Below are 13,779 nucleotides of genomic sequence, written 5' to 3' on the forward strand. Positions count from 1 at the left end.
ATGGGGGGGGGCGGGGGTTTCTGTTCCAGCTGCAACTGCGTATGTGGCAACTGTGCACAGTCGCGCGGCCGTATCTTGTGAGCAATCTGCATTGGGGGCAGTGTCTAGATGCGTCGACGGCTCATATTTTTGTGCGTGCTGTGTGTTCTCAGTGCTCAGTATGCATTGAAGAGATTGACAGCATGAAGGTCACTTCGCTTGCTGCTGCTGCCGCGCTTCCTCAAGGCAGCGTTTTGACAGGGAGTGTCCGTGGTCATCGAGTGTGATGTGTTCATGTTTGCTGCATGCATTGACACCATGCTTGTTAATTTAGTTAGCAAGCGAATGTTTACATGTTGAGATGAATTGTGGGGTTTACGTGCCAAAACCACGATTTGATTACGAGGCGCATGTTGTAGTGAGGGCCTCCAGATTAATTTTGACCACCTGGGGATCTTTAATGTGCGCCCAATGCACGGGACGAGGGCGTTTTTGCATTTTGCCCCCATCGAAATGCGGCCTCCGTGATGTTAACAAGTTGATATGGCCGATGTTGCTATCACAATCTATGCTTTGCCTTTCAGGCGAAGCTGCGACTTCTTTTTTTTTTGCATATTTTGTGAAACGTGCTTTGCTCTGACCAAGACCTTTGTGTTTTCCGCTTCGGCAAACTTGGAATGGTAGAGCTGAACACTTTAGAGTTGAACAAATGTTCAGGTGTAGGCGGCGCTACTCAGTGGAATTGCCAGCCAGAAAGTGTAGCCATTACAGGAGGCAACGAACTGAATTGTCACAGGCAGAAAACGAACAAAGTGGCACCACATCTTTCGCCAGCAGAGAAACAACCATTCAATAAGAGAAGGGTGTTATTGCGTTTATCAGAACAAAACGTTTCACAACAGCAACACTCTGGTTCAGAACCAAAGTAAACACATTGACCAGGAACTTTTGAACAGCAAAACACTTTCCATTGTCCTTGGCTTCATGGAAGATCTGGTGAGGCCCCTACAGTGACACTGAAACACCGTCTAAAAGATCACAACAGAAAGAATTGGTGCAATTGATTGTATGAAAAGTTGTGCGAGAGTGGCTGTCTGGAGTGCTGTTTTACACAATGCATAATGTCACAATCGCACAGGATTAAAACAAACCCAAATCAATCTCAATATTCCTGCAATGGCATCTATATTGTCACTCCCTATTTTAATGACGTGAGCATGCCAAACATTGTGCAAACTTTGATAGTAAGAAAAATAAATTGAAGTTTTTTTTCTTGTTTTAAATAAATTCTTCAGAATTTTGGAGTATTTTAGCTTAAAAGAGTACAGACACATTTTCCAAAGTTATATAAATGCTACCACATGTTCTTGCACGTAAAATGATCAAATTTAACAATTATGAATATTGGAAAATACGAGGTATCTTAACTTTATACAAAAGTTAGTCTCGAAAGGCTGAACCTGGTGTCACTGACATTATGAGGACGCCATGACACAAAGCAAGATTTGCCGACACTGTGTAGTGATAAAGTTAAGTGTGTTGATTCTTCGTTTTCTTACTATGCTGTTTTGCAATGTAAAACGCAGGAGCAGAAGCGAACCAGGTTACCTACCTATTCTATATGCATGGGTAACACAAACTCTATGTGAATGTAAATGCTAACGTGTATGAAATAAAACGGTCGTTAGTTTGTGCTCCTGCCTGTGTCCTGCTCTGTGCTTGGTGTTCCGAAATAGCTCAGCAAGAAATACTAAGAACATACAATACAACCAACTAGCCCAACTTGTAGCACTGCTAGGTGTGATGACGTTTCTCGTAAAGAAAAAGTACAAACAAGAGCGCTATGCGTATTTCTTTCAGCTGCATTCACGAGCGGCATCAGCAGTGATTGCAGGAACAAAGCAAGCTGGCACAACACAGTGTCGCAATGCACACACTTCCTGGGTACGAAAAGTGGTTTGCAGAAAAGAGCACAAGTACATTTTTCGAGGTGCTCCGATGCTTGCCGGTGTATTTTTTTTTTTTTTTCTCTAGGGCTCGGAGGGTACATGCCTCCATTCTCCACATAAAAACGACAAAACATCATGTCAGTACTCCTTCGACACGTAGGGCGGCGTAATGTAAGGATCTGTTTCCAGGAAGGATTCTATTCCTTTGTGATCATTCACCACTTATGGCCGGACGATGGCATAGTGGATAGAGCGCTGCTTTGACGACTGCCGAAGAGCGAGAAGGTACAGAATTGGACTCATTACGTTATTCCCGGGCCGGGCTTGGTGAATAAAGTTGAACTCTGTGGCTTTTGCTATTGCAAACGTCTCCTATCTAAAGCATGCGATATTGGCTTCAAAAAGTCGTTCGCTGTCCTCATGCACCTCTGCAATACAGTCGTGCTCAGCGTAAATGTGGATATGTCAAAGTGATCTGAGTGGTATTTACCTAGACTACCATGCTTCACATCTGGAATTTCAGAGGTACACTGGAACAATGACAACACACATTCTGGTGCAAGCCTTTTGACTCAGTGTGCTAAACGAGAGGGATCAAATGGTCTATGAAGATCCCGTTTTAGAAGCCAAGCACACTGAGTGCATATGTGGTGCGGCCTGAAATATTGATACAGTAAGAAAACCAGCAGCTTGTAAAACACACGCATTAAAGGTCAGCCTGCCCCCTCCATCTTTACAGAGGTTTGTCAAGAAGCCCACAATATTAGCCATCTAGTTCCGTACAGAGTCAATCACAGTCAAGCACATTGTCAGTATTGCTGCTAGGTTTCCTAATACTACGCACAACACAGTTGTCCTTTCTGGCACCTCAGAATGCCAGCGATTTCTTGCAAATGGTATTTCGTATCGAACATCATAGATAACAACACACATCTAAACTATTGGTGTAACAAAAGAGTTTGATACAACTCTCACTTTGCAAGTGAATGTTTCAAACAAAATTTGCTCAGTGAGAACTATGAGGTCACTAAGCCCAATGCTCATGACACAGGTGCTTTTGTTTTGTAGCAGTACTAACTACGTTACACTAAAAAGACATACAATAAAAAAGGGACTTGGTGCATTCGATTCAGCTCCCGTGAGCCAGTTTCCGAGCTGTAAAATTGTTTTTTATGTGCTGTACAGTGCCTATACACTTCATGAGGCAATGCAAAAGTGGGCTAATTTTAGGAGTGCACAAATTACCCAACTGAACTTGTATGCAGAATGCTGCTAGAATGCTGTGAAGATTAATTTGGGCTAAATTTAAAACCAACAGTAAGCTTTGTGACAAGACTGCTTTTTCCAGGCTCAAAAGCACTGGCTTTTTAATTCTCTCTTTCAATCTTTGCGAAGCACTGAAACGAAGTTCAATTTAACGATGAAAAAGTTTAATAGTATTTTAAAAAACGTGCTGCGGACAGTATGTAGCATATTATTCGGTTGGAAACACTGAGGGAAGTGGGCTTGACATGAAGAAAGTGGATTTAGTCACAACTGCGCTCGTGAATCGAATCATGGTTCAAGCACCAATAAAACGCTGAGAAAAACTAAGCGGCTGGTATAGCACTCTCTTGCTACCGCATCAAAGCATGACGATGACGATAATCATCACCAGTCTACTGTGAACCAAAGGCTTCTTCCATAGATCTCACTATAACCATCCATGTCCTACATAAATCAAAAGCACCCATGAATGCAAATTCCTAATCTTGTCATTTTGCAATTCATTTTATGCTATTATCAGCAGCATTTTCCTTCGCTTGGCATCCAATCTGGCACTCGCTGTAATCACACATGAAATGAACGATAGACCATTGTAATCAACAAACCAGTGTAATCAACAGTGGCCAAACAAGGACAGCTTCAGCTTGGAGCCAACAGATAACCAGGCCATTGCTACTACATTTTACATGGTCTGCCCAACTTCATTTTTTCGTCTTGAATGTCAACCAGAACATCATCTACGCTACAGCAAGTTCAAAAGCCATAGACTTTGACTCTGTCAAGCCACAATCCAAATCTTACTCTTGAGTTCAAGGAACACAGGCTCCAAGTTCTTCAGAAAAAGTTTCATAGTACACTTTAGTCACCTACTTCTAAAATGCACACACATCCTCGACAAAACTTGCATGCACTGTATTTAAAACAACGATACCTTAAAAAGGCGTTCAGCTGGCATCAAGACTTTTCCAAGGCGTATTCATGGACAATGGCAGTTTACTAAGCCTCATCAGACATTTCTTTAAAAAGAAAAAAGTCACAAGACGGTCACAAGTGTACAATGCGAATGTTTAAGCATTAGCTGTGGTGTGGGCTGGGCATTCTTGCACCTGGTGTCGAGCTTGCCAAATCGCCTGGGGGTTTGGAGGCCCTGTTTCTTCCATGGCGTTTCAGTATAAAGGATGTTTTATAGTGTTCAGGTTTAAAGTACTACACTGCTATCCAATGCTCGAGTGCTCGCCAGGTTTCTAAGCGTACACTGGTGCAACTGGACGAGCCACCGCAGCTGGAGCTCTCATAAACACCATCTGTTCAATGGGGTGTGTCGGTAAATGGCAGTGCCACCATAGCCTCCCAAAGGGGGAGGCGAGGTGTGATTGCGCCACGCCACAACTTCCACGATACTGCGGGCAACAGTAGGTGTGTTCTGCCACCCATGATGCACAGAGGGCAATACCATCTGGTGGTGTTCCAGGGAACCGAGCTTTACGTCACGTGACCGAACTGTGCTCTCTTGTTAGCGGAAGTGCACGTAATGGGCATTGCATGCGCTTCCACCAATGGAGGCGACATCTCACGCCTCTCTTGCCTTTCTCGCTGCGGATGACATTAACGGTGCGAAACTGAAGAATGAGCCAAGAAAAGCTAATGCTTTGAAAATCTCAAATGGCTTATGGACGTGAACAATGCCTCCACGAATCGAGCAGCTTCTGAAGCGTCCAATCACACGGGAAGCCCAACAGCTCTGGAACTGTGGCCACTCTTACTACATGTGTGCTAATGCAGCAGTACTAAAGGCGAGGGTAAGAAAAAAACGCACAATTGTTTCCGACGTGCTAACTACCCTATTTTTGAGTGACATAGAAACAAAGTACCTAAAACAGAGCAATGGAAGTTTGACATGCAACACGTGTTTAGCTGTTATCACCCAAGTAATACGTTTGGTTTTCTGTGCGCGCATCTTTTCCTTAAAACTTCCGTGACCGGCGCAAGTTTGAGAATTACGGGCACTTGCTTTGTTGCAAATAGTTATGCACACTGTTTCAGTTTCTCTAAGCCCTTGGCTTTGGTTACTGCAGATGGTTGCAAGCCACGTTATAAGTGCAACAACGGGCTGTTTAAGTTTAATGACACTAACAAGTCCTGGTTCCCGAGTTGTGTTTGTGGTAGTGCCCATACGTGTGCAAGCGGTAGACATTTTGACATAAATGACACAGTATAGAAGAAAGGAAACATGTAAATCAATGCCTTCACTTGCCAGTGAGCAGCGCATGCATGTTCAATTGTTCCTTGTCATTATTAGCAGTGCTGCACAGTATTTGTATGAAATATCAACTCCACCAAATGATTAGCTACTGGAGCTGCACTTTCACAGGTTGCAAAGATGCTTTGACAACACACCTTGCTAACACAGTTTCGTTAAGCACCTGGTCGCACAACCGAGTGAAGGTGAAGCAACAGCTTTACCATATCGGGAGCCTGGGTCATTTTCCAAGCAACTCGCACCAATGCAAACAGTTTGGTGCAGCACAACAGCCACATTTTGTAGGGGACACAGCTTGGCATATTCTGAACGTCGATAACAACAAGCAAGGAATTCTGCCACATGCCCTGCAATAAAGCCACCTGTCCCATCAAGTGGAAAATATGAGCACATGCAGCAGCTGAGCAGCTTAGACCTTCAATTTTTTAAAGAAACTGCCAAAAGTAAGAAAAGTTCAATAAAATGATGCCTTATGTTATAAGATTAACTTCACAGCAGAAACAAATACAGTTAAACCTCTATATAACGAAGTCAGTAAATCAGCAATTTACTTCGCTATATCGAAATTTCGTTCTATGGAAATAAGTACAATCGGCGATCAATATTTTTTTACATAGAAAGGGGTCGCAGAATTTTTCTAATTAATGAGCCATCGGAAAAAAACAAATTTGAATGAGAAAGCATTTTAATTTTGGCTAATGATACGGTTTCATGCCGCGTATGTTGACGATATCTTCACATCGGCGGTACGAATTAAGTGAAGCCAGCGACACTTTACCGCGTACTCCGCCCCCATGGCTGATAGCGTCGCTTGCACTGGGACGACGTTACCAGGAAAAGCGCTGGCAGCGGGGAGCGAATGCTTTGGCTGCCTCTCGCTCCAACGGGTCACCGAAACTCGCAACCTGCGATACTGAACGCGCGGCAAGACAGCTTACATGTAACCACGCCATCTCGGCACGCCCACTCTTTGCACACGTGGCAGATGCGCAGCTGCGTATGTGCTCGGCCCTGCTTACAGCCATGCGCAACCACGGCTGAGACGCGTGCCAACTTTGCCCTGACTCTGGCTTTTCGCGTGCGCTTGATCACGTTAGCGCGAGATCGCTCCCCTCCCCCTCTTTCCCTTTGCTCGCGCGGGAAGGAGGCATTCGTGAAGCCACCATCTTTCTTGTCTCATCCTCGCACACTTTCACTCGTACCTAAAGCACACAGTGCGTGGGGCGTAATAGGATCTTATCGCACTTGGAACATGATGCGGCTCCACTTCGGTGGTGGCTTTTGTCGCGCGGTGCGCGATTTGAGAAGTGAGTTTACAGACAGCCACTTTTAATTCAGCCATTTGACCATCTGTGCCCGCGTATTGCCTCGGCATTCTATTGCGGCGGTACTGAAATTTCATTATATTGAAATTACATACATACACACTTTGTTATATTGAGGTTCTAAATACATGGCTTTATGGATAAGAGGTTAAAAAAAGTTAAATAATTCGTTATATCGAGAATTTCGTTATATTGAGGTTTAACTGTATTAGAGCACGGTGAACAGTATCAATCTAAAATGCAAAAAATTTATAAATTATGGTATACTGCTTTGAATTCGACCAACAAATCGTAAACAGAAGAAAACATGTAAACAGTGCAATGATTTGTGCTTAAACTGTAAACCAATATATTCCAAACCAAACTGTAAATTCTGAAACCATAGGTACCGTACTACACATGGATGGTTTCCCTTAACATTCCGCCACTATTCTCTGGCACGGACAGCAAAAAAGTTCGCGAGTATAGTAAAGCCAACTACAGCAAAATTAACGTCGAACTCGTAACCTTCTACACTGATACATTCCTATCATCCTTCGACAGTCGTCCCATCAAAGATAACTGGGTGCTTTATCGAGACAAATCGTGTGCGCTAGCAAATTAGTACGTCCCGCTAATAACAGTCAAAAACGATAAATCCCACCCCCGGTTTACAAAATCCCTCCGGCAGCTTAGAAACAAAAAGAAACGCTTATACTGCACAGCAAAACGACATAGCACACCTTTCGCATAGAAGGCATACAAAGATTTTATGATAATTTATTGTTCCACAGTAGAATCTGCTAAACAAAAATATTTTTCTAGGGCTTTACCTTCCTTTCTGAAATCTAATTCTAAGAAGTTTTGGAAACTTGCATCCCCCGAACACGATCCGCAACAGATATCTTTGCTAGACGATGATCATGCTCCACTTTCTGACAGCCATTGCACCTCTAGATTTAACACATTTTTTTCATCTGTTTTCACCCGGGAACACTCTTTTGACGTTCCATACGTACCCGATCTTGACTTCCCATATATGGAACCGATCGAAATAACTGCCAAAGGCATAATACTTCTAATTAATAACCTTAAATTATCCACTTCAGCCGGCATTGACAATATTAATTCTAAATTGCTTAAAAACACCGTCTCTGTTTTTGCTAACATTTTATACCACCTTTTCAGGTAATCTTTAGTGACAGGCCAACTTCCTTCCGATTGCAAAGTTGGTAAAATAGTGCCTGTGTTTAAAGCCGGTGATAAACATACTCCCGAAAGCTACCGTCCAATTTCCTTGAGTTGCATCTGCTGCAAACTTCTTGAACACATAATCACTTCTATGTTTACCGACACTTAGAATCTAACAATTTCTTTTTTAACAACCAACACGGATTCAGGAAAGGTTTCTCTTGCGAAACCCAGCTACTAGAATTAAATACAGAACTACATTGCAACATGAACAATAACCTCCAGACCGACTGTATTTTTTTTATTTTTCAAAAGCCTTTGATCGTGTTGCCTATTGCCGTATGATTTCTAAATTATCTGCCCTTCGATTAGACTTGCTAACCTTATCTTGGCTCTGTAACTTCCTCTCACTCTGCCAGCAATTCACAGTTATTAACAATTTCCAATCCTCCCTCTCTCGCGTAACTTCGGGTGTACCACAGGGCTGCGTCCTCGGGCCCCTATTGTTTTTAATCTATATAAACGACTTGCCAGAAAACATTTCTTCCTGCATGCGAACCTTTGCTGATGACTGCATCATATACCGTCCAATAACCTGTGCTGGCGACCACTTAACGCTGCAAAACGACCGTTACCACATTAACAACTGGTGTAAAAAATGGCTCACGTCGCTGAATACAGAAAAATGCAAAATAATCTCCTTCACACACAAGTAAAACATTTCCAACTACTGCTAAACCATTAACAATTGCCAACTGTCGCAGGCATCATCTTATAAGTACCTTGGTATTCATTTCACACCCAGCCTCTCCTGGTCTCGCCATATTACGACCATATGTGCAAAAGCTTCAAAATTTTTAGGATATTTACGTCGAAATTTGCATAACCGTCCCACTCATGTCCGTCAACTAGCTTACCAGACCTTCGTTCGTCCACAGCTTGAATTCGCCGCATCTATCTGGTCCCCCTACCACAATTATTTAATTAACATGCTTGAAGCGGTTCAGAATAGGGCTGCCCGTTTCATTTCACACAATCATGACAACCATAACAGCATAACGCAAATTAAGCTCGATCTTTCACTTCAACCTCTTAGTGCTCGTCGCGACGTTGCCCTTTTATGCCTTTTTCACAAATACGCATACAGCAACAGACCATTCTCACTTCACCTTGATGCTCCTTCCATTACATCACGTCGGTTGCATAATCACTTAAGTTTCACGAGATTATATGGGTCAACTCACGCCTTCAACTCATCTGCTCTTCCTCGCGTCATGCGTTTGTGGAACGGTCTTCCAGACAACATCGTATCCGAACCAGACCACGATAGTTTCTGTCAACTTCTGCACTCTTTCTTTTCGCAATAAAAACTTACCACCAGTTTTTTACAATTTTGTTTTACTTCCTGTGCCAGTGTCCTGTATCCCACCCATGTATTTATTTACTTATTATTTTTACAGCTTTACGACCAAAGACATCAGTCATCTTTAGTACCACTGCAAGTGTTTTACTTTTTTTTTTTTCAGTCTCCCACTTTGTGACCGACTGCATTCTTTATATTGATAAATGTTTTTACTGTGCACGTGATTAGTTTCTGCGTTTTTAGCATGCCCTACCGTTGTGCGTCTTTGAAACACCGCCAGCTGTTCCTGCGCCTAGAATCCGCATATTTGGCTGTTTATCTTTGGTTGTAGTTTCTTTTCTTTTTACTGTCGTCATTGTGATTAGTATACTTCATAGTTCTTGTGTGCAGTTTTGCCATATGTATAATGCCAGCCAATAGATTTTTTTTTCTTTTCGTGTTATCCTCTTTCCCGCCCAACCTTATATTTGCCGTCATAGCACATTATTATCGATTCCTCTCCATTTCCTTGTGTTAAATTGCAAATTTGAGCCGTATGTTTGTACGCTGTCGAGTTACTTTGCACTTTTATTACCTCCCTTACTGTCAATGTGCCTGTAAGGTATGTTCAGCAAATAAAAATAAATAAATATCATGTTTGTCTGCTTTATAGACTCTAAAACATACAATTGACAGAATCGCACTCTCTGTTTATGGTGGCCAATCACGATGTTGTAAATGTGGTGTCTCAATTTTTAAGAAGCTTTAGGACACAGTTGAAGCCCTAAATCAAAATTCTAATTTCAACTGTTGTTAGAGCATAAAAACTTTCTTGCCTCATACGCAACAAACTTCATCTAAGCCAGTTCAGCAGTTGCCTATGGTGAGCATACTTCTGCATTTTCTGTCTGCTTTAATAAAGAAACTGACTCAGAGCTGAAGCTTCCCCTTAAGGAGGCACTGAAACACTTATTGAACTCAGTGAGAACATGTTTCCCATCTGCAGACCATGCTGCCGTGAACAGGCGAGCCAAATGTTATTTTGCTACCTGCGGTGGGAACCCCACAATCTAACATAACAGACTGCTAGCTTTTTCTTTCTGTGGCTTTTGAGGCCTCCCGCCTCTATTAGGTTCTGCCTATGATGTCGAAGACCCGCGCAACAGATCACAGACGCCATCCATTGTTCGACTGCTCGTAACTACGGATTATTCCTGAACGAAAGCTCACACAGGCATGCAGACCCCTCCAACCTTCTAGCGAGCGGGGAAGCAGTGACTGTGAACGCATCCAGCCCATTGTGTCACCGAACTTGTGTCGCACTTAAGGTAACACTGTCAGATGCCAACATTGAAAGGTCCTTACCATAAGCACACCACAGAAAGAAGAAGAAGAGGATAGCCAGGGTGCTGCTATCGGTGCCACCCGGCTGACAGAAACAGATGAGTTGGGAGTGAACGTGGCGTCTTAGGTGTGAAGCAGAACACAGTTTAAGGAGAGGATGGAAAATGGCTCTGTTGTCCATTCTCCTCTTAACTGAGTTTTGCTCGGCGCTTACACACCCCGATGAGTTCATATGAACTAGCCCAAATTTCGGTACATCTTGCGAACGAGGAATGCAAACACTGTGTTCATTAAATCACCGTTGGTATTCACTGAAGGCCACTGCACTCATTTCAGCATTTTTTCACAGGTTCCAAGAAAAGTTTTCCAGTGCTCTTTCAAGGTCCACGTGTTCTCCTCCTGTCATCGTATGCACATACTCATCCTGTCTCTGCACATGAATGGTTGTCCTGTCATTTCACGACATCCTCTTGCATTGCATGGGCATGCCTGTCCTGTCATTGTGCGCACATTCGCTCATGCTGTCACTGTGTGCGCATCATTGCCCTGTCATTGGATGCAGATTTTAGGCCTGTCATTGCATGCACGAACTCTCCTGTCATTGTGCCCAGATTCTTACCCTGTCGTTGCATGCACATATGTGTGCTGTCACTGCTTGCCCGTCTTTTGGCTCGTCATTGCACAGACACACCTGTCCTGTACTTGTATGCACGTGTTCACACTATCATTGCATGCACGTTCTCATCCTGTCACTGCAGGCACATTGGATGGCACAGAAATGGACCTGCCATAGCAGGTGCAACATCCACGGTGCTTGGGCAGTCTCGCAGGGTGAGGCTGCTAATTTCCCCATCTTGCTTTTCAACCCTGCGCTTCCGCACTTGTGTTCTCCTGTCTGTAGAAACTTGTCGGCGGCGGCTTACGCTTTCCCAGAGGCGACGGGAAATGTCAAGACGAGACAGAACCGACGAAAGTCTATGAATCCTCGAAGCACAACACTGGACAGCAATGCTGCAAGGCCAGAGGGACCACTGTGGGCCTCTAGTGCCCCGTTACGGTCCCAGCATGCAGTGTTGAGTTCACAACCTGGCAAAGCCTCACCTCCTCCTTTAGCAATGTGGCAGGTTTCAACCGTGATCCAAAAAAACACAGTGGTACAACCATCTCGTGCACCTGTGAGCATCCACTGCACACCTTTTGGGAGCATCGGCAGTAAGCACTGAATGAATCGCTGGTGGTACCACTCCACGAGTCTGGTCACTATATTATGTCACGCACTGTCAATGAGGAACTTTGAAGGTACACCGCAGCCCTTGTCGGGCAAGCGGCCATCTTGGAAGGCAGCGTAGTGTCGGCACAATGTACCGCGAGGGTCTTGGAGTGATCACAGTGGCCGCTTGTCGAGGAGCGTCCAGCACTTGTGCAGCGGGGACCTCAGAACGGAGAGTTCATGCCAAGCTTGGTCCCAAAATCGAGCCGGGCCCTCTTTTGCTGTCGACGATTCGCCCTGCAAAGCAAGCAGGAAAGAGAAGTTTTGAAATTGTTGAGTGATAGGCTGGAAACAAAGGCACAAATAAAAAAAGAATGACAGAAGGTTATGTAGTTTTTCGCAGCATTGTTGTAATGAGTGCCATTACTAAAGGTGCGATGGCACTATGTGTACACGGCTACCTTTGACAAACACTTGGAGTATTGTCCCATTGAAGTAGCATGGTTACGAGTGGTGTAAATGACACTATGCAAGTCACATTATGCAGACTCTGTACTTTGTACAGGATCCAACGGCACTCTGTGAATGGAATTCGAGGTGAAATTAACTGCTCGCTGAGTGAATGTTGTGATTGCTGCCAAACTGACGTGTTAGGTGTTACTCTGGGCATACGTGCTACGTCCAAAAAGAATTCAGCTTTGTCACTAAGCTCTAGATTTATATGAACCAATATTTTGCCTGAAAATGAAGAAAATGGTTTCCCATTAGAAAGAGTCACATTCAAGATATTTCAAAAACATGCTTGGGAAATTGTTTAAAATGAAGGGATTATAGAACTGCACGAAAAAGTATAAAAGAGATTTTATAGCAAACTATTTTCTTGCAGTCATGTCCCACTACATAAGGCAACCAAATTTATGGTTAAAAATATGTTTCAATGGAAACATAATACCCATTGTTACATGGGCTTAGTTAGAATAAATGCACATTCAGGGAAACATAATAAAGAAACTTGCAAAAATAAAAGACTAGCCAAAAGAGCGCAGTTAAGTAAATAAAACCCAGGTTTGTCACCTAAGAAACAGTCATGTTTAGTATTTTATACTTCCAGTATGTTAACAGACATACAACAGGACGGCAAGTCTGATTAAACAGCATGGTGTTCAATTCACTCCATCCCGTAGTAAAACACTGCACTAGTTGCGCTTGTTCTCCGCAAGTTTAGATAGGAAAGTAACCTTCATCATCACAGAATTTGACGCTCTCTTCTTGAAGCTGTCCTCTGCTCGTCTACATCTGGATTGTCACAGATGTGACATTCCTAAGCAGTACACACTCAGTGGTACTCAGTCCACTGAGTGTTTCAGAGTACTACCCTGCACCGAAAACTGGAGCCCACCCATGATGCACTGTGAACTGAAGTAACCTGATACATAACTGATATATTGACAGAACTGATATAACAACAAGAACGACTGTGACAGCAACACCGACGTTTACAATTTCGGGACAGCTAGTTCTAAAGAGGCCTACCTTCCCATCTTTTCACGATGTAACGATGACAACAAAAACAACAACCGGAATAATAACACCAAATACGAAAACTTGGCAGCTTCTCACCTAATCTCGTGTATCTTGACAACCTCGTTGAGCGGCAGGAGCAGGAGTGTCCACAGGAACCCCGTGAGCCACACGTACTGCGGCACCAGTGGAAGCACCACGTCCAGTGGCTCCGACGCCCGCGCCCAGATGTTGCACGCGCAGAAAACCAGCTGCAATAGCAACCTGAAAAGAAAAAAAAAAAGGTTACCGAAGCTTGACGGCACAGCAGAACAAAAAGACAAGAGCTGAGAAGTGTACGGGATGACGTGGCGCGAGTGAACGAAGAGTGGGCAGGAAAAGAATGGTTGGTTGATTGATGCGTGGGGTTTTAA

General features: G+C 43.6%; 1 protein-coding gene across 3 annotated transcripts in view; it reads right to left on the reverse strand.

The window, feature by feature from the left end:
• Positions 1-837: 837 nt before the first annotated feature.
• The window catches only part of l(2)k05819 (transmembrane protein 94-like protein l(2)k05819), a 72,243-nt gene continuing 59,301 nt past the window's right edge, over positions 838-13,779 (reverse strand). For all 3 annotated transcript variants that reach the window (XM_050176773.3, XM_055069663.2, XM_050176772.3), the window contains 2 exons: positions 13,466-13,630; positions 838-12,142 (listed from right to left, as the gene is read on the reverse strand). In XM_050176773.3, the coding sequence (XP_050032730.3) occupies positions 12,070-12,142; positions 13,466-13,630 (238 nt within the window). In that variant the 3' untranslated portion in view covers positions 838-12,069. The remainder of the gene's footprint in view (positions 12,143-13,465; positions 13,631-13,779) is intronic.

Source organism: Dermacentor andersoni, chromosome 8 (genome assembly GCF_023375885.2).
Source record: "Dermacentor andersoni chromosome 8, qqDerAnde1_hic_scaffold, whole genome shotgun sequence".
Lineage (NCBI taxonomy): Eukaryota > Metazoa > Arthropoda > Arachnida > Ixodida > Ixodidae > Dermacentor > Dermacentor andersoni.